This window comes from Impatiens glandulifera, chromosome 1 (assembly GCF_907164915.1).
Source record: "Impatiens glandulifera chromosome 1, dImpGla2.1, whole genome shotgun sequence".
NCBI classification, from domain to species: Eukaryota; Viridiplantae; Streptophyta; class Magnoliopsida; order Ericales; family Balsaminaceae; genus Impatiens; species Impatiens glandulifera.
Window position 1 is genome coordinate 144,257,890 of NC_061862.1, and position 7,972 is coordinate 144,265,861.

Genomic DNA, 7,972 nt, shown 5'->3' on the forward strand with positions numbered 1-7,972 from the left:
CTCATTCGATTTGTCGGTTTATATGTTGTAAATTTATTACTATTATTTATAAATTTTATTTACGTCTTTATTTAATAAAAATGGTTGTTATTTTTGCGGGGATTTTTTATACTTATAATTGCTAAAGTTAATTTACAATATGTCAAATCTAAAAAAATCTAATTAGCTCAATTACAACTCATTTATAGTAATAAAACTCATTTATGGTAATAAAACTAAGGAGGATAATGAGTACTCGATATTCGTGGGTACCCGATAATCGAATTCGGGTATTTTAAATCGAATTCGGGGTCGAAGATAGAGAGTGAAAATGATTACCCATTCGAAAATAAGAAGCGTGCAAAATTCAAACTCGAATCCTCAAAATATTAATATTAAAGATTAAGACTTTTCAAATTACACGTCATTACAAATTTATAATAAATATATTATTAATGTTATCTATACTTACGTTCCACTCTAACATATTTTAATTTATCTTTCTTATAATTCTTAATTTTCACTTTTTTACTAATAAAATATTTTCTCATTTCAAGTTCAACAATTTTTTATTTTTTAATTTTGTTAAATTCAAATATGTTATAACAACTTCATATTTTTTAACTTTTACAACATAATTATACCATACAAATAAATAATATTTTTTTTTTATAATTTTAATATTTAATATATTTAAAAAATAATAAATATAAATTCATATTTTAATTGGATAATAGGTTTTTGTCATGTATCGAGGTTTAAGGTTTAAGATCTTGATGGTATGCTTAATTTTTAAATCTTAATTTTAAGACTAATAAATTTATATATTTATAAAATTTAAAATAAGAATTTGTGTATAATTAAATATGTAAGAGTTTTAATTAATTTAAAAACCTGATATATATTTATTTTTTTAAACAAAGTATTCACTAAAATTACTATAAATACAAATATTGCATCATTCAAGATAAAAATCAAACAAGTTGAATAAAGTTACAAGTTACAACAATGGTTCCTTCAATTTCAATTTCTTATTACAGAGAAAAAAAAAACTGAGTTTGGGCTCAAGGGCAAGTATACATATAATAAAGAAAACAAAACTCAACATTTCGGCGTTATTTAAAAATAAAATTAAAAAACGCAAAGTTGTAAAATAGCAAGTACCTTATAATCGGGCGACATATGAGTTAGACTGAGTGACATATCTCACCCATCTGTAAGGATTATACGCCGCCTTCGATTTATTAGCTATCTGCAAATACTTCACCTGTTGTATATAAAATCAAATACCCAACCACTTTTAGAAGAAGAAGAAAAAAACACTAAAATAGCCACGTCGAACAAATATGCAGTCAAGATTCACTTGCCTGAAGTCTCGAGGCATTATACATTGGTATGGTAAATGTCATATTAACCGGACCAGCTTCCTTGGTAAGATTTCCTACCAAAAAAACAAATAAATCAAACCTAATGAAGATTGATTTTGCAATAATGAAGGATGTTGTAAATGATCATACCATGCGATTCCTGGGAAAATGTCAGCTTTGCCCGAAGTGTGTTTTCAGACCCACCGACAACCTGTCGCAATATTATGCAGCGTTATATATTGAGCTATGTTTCATAATGGTAAGAAAATTCTTACTTTATTCAGACTCCATTCTAGTCTTTTATTGGACTCTTTAAAGTCTGTTGTTTGTCCAACTGCACCAGGTTCCAATTCAAAATGAACCCTAAAAAATATTGCAGGATGAAAAGAGATCAGCTAATTGCATAATAGGACGACTAGATAGGGAAAAATAAATAAACTTTTCCAAATTAACCCAAATTCCTTCTAGCACTAAAATTCGGAACTATTTTGATCTTTTTTGCTAAACGGAGATGAAACAGATAAAAGGAACGCATGACTGGGTCATTTACAGAGAAGATGAGCTGGTTGAACAAAATGAGCCCCGGTTGGAATTTATGAATTTCTAATTTTGATGAATTCAATGTTGATCAATGAATCAGAAATGAAGACAACGTGGTGAAAAGTGATGTGTGAGCTTCTGATCAAACCCTAATTAGCACAACACTACAATCAAACATGCAAAAGTGGCCAAGTTTGGAAATTCAGTTAAGGTTTTCATGTCTGAGTATTTATTGATTCTCCTTATTTGTGATTGCGGTTTCTCTAAGCCATGAAAATTTCTTGCATGTCAATATAGACAGTCTAGCAACAGTTAAACACAATCCATGGAAGAAAACTATCTGTATTTATTCCCTAGATAATTCAATCAAAAGTGAGATACGTTTACAGCTTTATTTCATTGAAGTTCTTTTTCTATGCAACTTCGCCAAGAATCTATGTTCAGGATCTTTTGGGCAGATAGGCAGTGTTTGATAACACAGTTTATTTGATAATTTGAGTTCTTATTTAAAATTCCTTAATTATTTAGATTCATCTAAACTAAGCTAAAAAAATTGGATTAATTCGATAAGCTATGAAACTTAACACAACAATATAGTAAGCGCGTACAAAAGACAACTTTAATCATTGACAAATAATCAAATTACGTCTCTGTAAGGGTTAAATAGTCTGAAAGTACTTTTCCGACATCAGTTTCACATCTTATCAAACCATCTTACATATGACAGACTTAAACTCAGAATTTATTTTTTCACACACTTCAACTAGTTCGACACTTAAAATTCAGTATTCAACACTCCCATAAACTATATTTCATTAGAAAATTGTCATTCTGATATCTTACATTTCTGAGAAATTAGGGCCTAGTAAAATATGATTGAGAAGAGATCAGTATGAACAATACCTGGAAGTATACTTTGGCAGTGGCATTTGTACTTGAATTGTGTTTGCAGTAATGCTCGAAGAAAATTCAGCACGTACTTTCAGAATCACTTCAGCCTTTTAAGAAAGGGCAAACAACACTATAAGAACAGAGAGCTTGTTTGATCTGGTTTTTCTTTTGCAAATAAACCAGTTTTATTCAAAAAAACCTTATTTGATGCAAAAAGTGGTTTATTTGGGTAAAATGACTAAAATAACATTAGTATTTAGAATTTTCAAATGTTATAAAAATAAAATAAGGGTGTTTTTGGTATTTTAGTTGATGATTTGAATGATGAAGTGATTGATGATGGATAATGGTTTATCAAACATAATTATTTGCCCTCAGAGCTCCAGTTTCTTTATAGAGAGTAAAGAGGTATAAGAATTATATTGACAAAGTATTTGCAATGATATCTTATGTTATTAATACAATCTATGGATTTGTTGTAGGGGCAACACATTTGATAAGGTGATTATTCCGCTAATTTAACATAAGAAATCCATCCAATGAGCAGAAACAATGTAAGATCTATTCAGAAAGAACACCGAAAATAATGACCAAAGACAGAAGTTCAGAATAACAAAATTTTACAAACAGACTACAAAATAAAGGACAAAGTTAAGATCTACCTTCAGTTGTCCAGCTTCTTCAATTAAAGCATTAATGCGAAAAGGTGGCTTAAATTCCTGTGTCATTCGGTAGTTCATGACAGGGAACTCACCATCAGGAGGCACCTAACAATCATAATAAGCAAGATTAAGAATCAGATTGATTGAAACAACCAGAGAGAGAGTACAAATTTCATATTGTAGTCCCCTCACCAGAGAGAGAGTTCTATCCACTTCAAAATTATCAAGATGTACAGATTCATGGAAATTACAATCATCTAAAATAACTGCTCCTGATCCAGAAGACCCACTGTAATCTGTTGAGGAAGAAATAACTCAAAATCTTGGTCATATGTATTAATTAAATATGAACAAATAAACATTCCAAACTTTCAGTTTTTACATGCAATTCAAACTGAGAAATGCTGTTGATTATAAAATCCTTATTTTTTCATGAAAACGTGAATATGTAGAGAGTTAGTTGAACCCCATAAGTGCATAAAAACTGACGAACTGACAAAAGAAAACTAACTGAATAGACATAATGATGTCATGTGTCATAAAAGCAATGATGGAGCCATATGCGTGATACATAATGCAAAGTGGGGTTATGGTTAAGAATATTAGAAAGCCCTCGAATATTGATACCATATATTGATCTCGACCCTGTTCCAATGCTCAGGTCCTCATTAAGCGCTAGACGAATCTCTGGATTGCCAGTAAGATAACTCTTCATTTGAATAGTGCCATCAATCTCCGAAGTCAATATATATCCCTATCATGCCAATATCATTTGAACAAGTCAGAGACCAAGCAGAATATTAAAATCCACAAAAGCAGGATTTGCAAATCCATATATGAAAATAAACATAAATTTTCTTTAGATTTATATGTCATGGACATATTCATGCAAGGGTAGCTGCAAATATAGGTAAACCATATATGTTTTTCTATCTTATATTTGATCTCTTGTTTCAACCTAGTCTTGTCCGAACAACAATAGGAATCAAATCTACAGCTTGATTCAAGGCCATCACCTTGACATGACAGATTGCATCCAAATCATTCTTTGATAAAGATCTATTGTTTCTAGAAAACAATGGTATCACTTACTTACTATCCCAAAATTCTATACTACAAAAATGTGAGCTAAATTTGTGAACCAATGAAGGAAGACCTAGATGATACTCATTTTTTCTCTTTATTGGTTTCAATTTATCTGAAGCATAAATCATATTAACAAAAGCAGAAATTTCTCAAAACCCGGGAATTCGAACATAGTAACAATTAGAAAACCTAGCACATTGGCACCTTTTATCATGCTGTGGTTCTGAGCCTAGTCATACATGTTTTCATCCATTTGGAAAATGATGAATCAGACAGCTTGTTGTGGGAGGAAGTGAGAAAGAGAAGAAAGCTCATCAAAGATTCTAAAAGAAAATAACAAGTCGGAGACAGACAATTATTACATGCAAGAAAAAACAAATATAAAATGATGACATGTCGGCACCAAAATAAGACCCTTGTAGAGTTTTCCTTGCCTTGCTATTGTACTCTATCTTAACAAAAGCAAAAAAATAAAAGAATTAAACATGAAAAAAAATATCACACTAACCCAATGTGCCATTTTCAGTTTGCAATGGAAGTGATTGGCATAATTGAGGAATAATAATAGAAAATAGCATAATAGCTTTCTTTCTGTTAACAGATAATACTTACGCTTGAGCTGAATGTCAGACTTATTTTCTCAATTATATCCACAAATATCTCCTCCCTCTTCTTGCCACCAGGTTCATTAGCTACAACTGATTTGGTGATAGCTGTACCTGGCATTCTTTTGTTCCCTTGCTGCCAATATTCATTTGGTAAGTTCATTAGAACAATAATAGAAGATGAACACAGATAGTATGCCATATTTGGAAATTAAACACATTATATAACACAATACCATAAAGATGGAAGCAGGGCCCAGATTAGGTAATCGTGCAGCATCAATGAGAAGGGGTTCGTTAAACACAAAGGACTTCAATACCTCTGTTGATGTTGTTTGTACATAACCAAAGTCCTGGTACCAAATATAAAGCCATGTGTAAACTTTACTTATTATGAAGTTAAACAATGTCTTAAGTCTTTCTATACATGAAGAATATTTTCTTCCCAAAAGATGGGAAAACAAGAAGTTATTTTTTAAAGTTATTTCTCTATTGGTTGCTGAAACAGAAAAACCAGAAGTAGCTTAAGGAAATTAGTTAACTACGTGATATTCCATTATGCCTAGAATAACAAAAGCCAGGAGAGACACTTACTATAACTTCATCAAGCAACTCATAAACAAGTATAAAATTCTTCCGCAGTGAATCTTCATTTAGAATTCCAAGGTAGTCTTTGGTAACACGGGCAATCCTTTGTAATAGTTCGAAAACAAGAGAAGGTGGGATATTGGCTCTTGTGGTTGCAACGAACAACAGCCCCGCAACTTTCACATGGAAGTAGTTCACTCCATCAACATTCTATTTGTAGAGGAACAAATCCAGGAGAAACATTAATATACTCATCTCAAATTCACCAAATTGCAATAATATACTTGACACTGAAAATGCAAACGAAGTTGATGGGGAGAAGAACTTAGAGATAAAGAGAATGTAGAAGTCTCTTTTAAATTAATTATCAATAGATAAGGTGAAGATATTTCAATCCAGTGGACTACAAACATAATTTGAAATTTGTCCAATTATTTTATCAACCAGAAGAAATAGTTAGATCTCCCAAGAAAGTAAATTAGAAATTACCCATGAGCTATAATTCATAATGTGTTTTGGGGAGAAAATCAAAACTTCTATGCTACCTCAAAATTTAGAAAGGAAAACGTTACCTACAAAGACAGGGGGCGCCTCCTCTTCGCCATCTGCATTCCAAAACTTAACTTTACGGAAGAATATTTCTGCACTCCCTTTAGGTATATCACCACGATCTGTATCAACAGAAATTAGTTAACAAAGAGTCTTAACTTTCCAAGGTACATAATCGCTACCACACTTTCATGGACCAAACCAAGTCACGCTCAAACAATAAAACATATGAAGTTCATGGTACATTATATCAAGAGATTAAGACGCATAAGCATCTAAAGAGCTTATTAAAAAAGGCATCTAAAGAGAAAAACAAACTGTATGCCATATAGATGGATTAAAGCGTGCATATACTATTTAAAGAACCGAAATATATATTTTTTGTAACCAGGATGTGTGAGCCAGCTTTTAAAGAACCGGCAATGACAACACATGTAAACAGATATGATATTATTTTTTTTCCGTTTTGTTAGCTAGATTTGGTGCATGCAAAGGCTCCATCACTTGTAACAACATAGCAATTCCTAACACATGAGCATCAACTATGAATGCCTATTTCCCCAACATGCTCAACTCTAAGATAAACTTGGGAATCTATTAGCATCCACGACAGATCTAACAAAAAAGCCAAAAACTGATTTATCTCTTTTCGAAATAAACAAGGAATAGATACTTAATTTGTCCATCAAAGTATAAATGCATATTAAGATTCCTTTTTGACAAAATTCATGCACCTGATTTAGAAATATACAAGCAAACAGTTCATAAATGGTTGCATTGAAATCAAAATAGGTAATTAATGGTAGTTTTAGAACCCATGAAGAGTCTCATTCTAAATCGAAGTGGAATGATGCATGTTATAGAACAATCTGCTCCACTTTTCTGATCAATTCAAAAGAAGATCAGTAATGCCAAAATTACAAATTAAAACTTCTCAGTTAGTTCCCATTATGCTACTCTTCAAAAAAATTACAGATATCAGATTAACCAATGTTTCACCAAACCACTAATCAATTCAAATCAATCATGATTGATCATATATATAGCAACCCCAATTGTAACAAATAACAATCCATTATTGAATTTCAGATAAATCAGCCGTATGAATCGATCTAGCTTCCAGTACACGATTCAAGAGCAACGGAAATCAAATCAAGAGTTGAAATTAGCGGATGAATGAGATCTACTTGCATGTAAAAAGTTAAAGAGAAGAAAGTACTCACAATCACGGAAGACGATGTTATCGCCTCTCTGCGATAACACAAAAAACTGAGAGATCATTTCTGCAATTTCTCAGTATCCACCTTCTTCAGATGAGTTCTTTCAGTAGCTTCTACTATATAATATACAAAGGAAATTTCTCTCTCAACCTCTTCATAAACTTAACTCCATACCCATGATTTTACTATATCATCTAAATCTCATCCCTTGTCTTTTATATTGAACTATTAGATGATGAAAGAAATTAGGTTTTTTTTCATTTAGACATTTTTTAAGCCCTAATTAATTTAACGATGAGTGATGAAATAGTGAAACCCGAACAAATCAATTAAACAGCATCGAAAAAATCTCTATCAAATATTCTGAGCGGCAGTGAAAATTGTCATTGGTCGAGGGTTGGTAACCAATAGTGAAAAAGATTATGTCAAATAATAATTGACGATCTACATATATGATAAAAAATTAGAAATTCATAAAAACAATC

General features: G+C 31.4%; 1 protein-coding gene across 1 annotated transcript; it reads right to left on the reverse strand.

The window, feature by feature from the left end:
* Positions 1–949: 949 nt before the first annotated feature.
* LOC124945712 (AP-4 complex subunit mu-like) lies at positions 950–7,643 on the reverse strand. The gene is made up of 13 exons (XM_047486196.1): positions 7,491–7,643; positions 6,295–6,389; positions 5,725–5,928; positions 5,367–5,483; positions 5,138–5,266; positions 4,067–4,193; positions 3,632–3,735; positions 3,440–3,544; positions 2,790–2,884; positions 1,622–1,709; positions 1,497–1,557; positions 1,347–1,420; positions 950–1,246 (listed from the first exon to the last, which is right to left on the reverse strand). The coding sequence occupies exons 1-13, from the start codon at positions 7,546–7,548 to the stop codon at positions 1,145–1,147; spliced, it is 1,359 nt and encodes a 452-aa protein (XP_047342152.1). The 5' UTR covers positions 7,549–7,643; the 3' UTR covers positions 950–1,144.
* Positions 7,644–7,972: the final 329 nt, after the last annotated feature.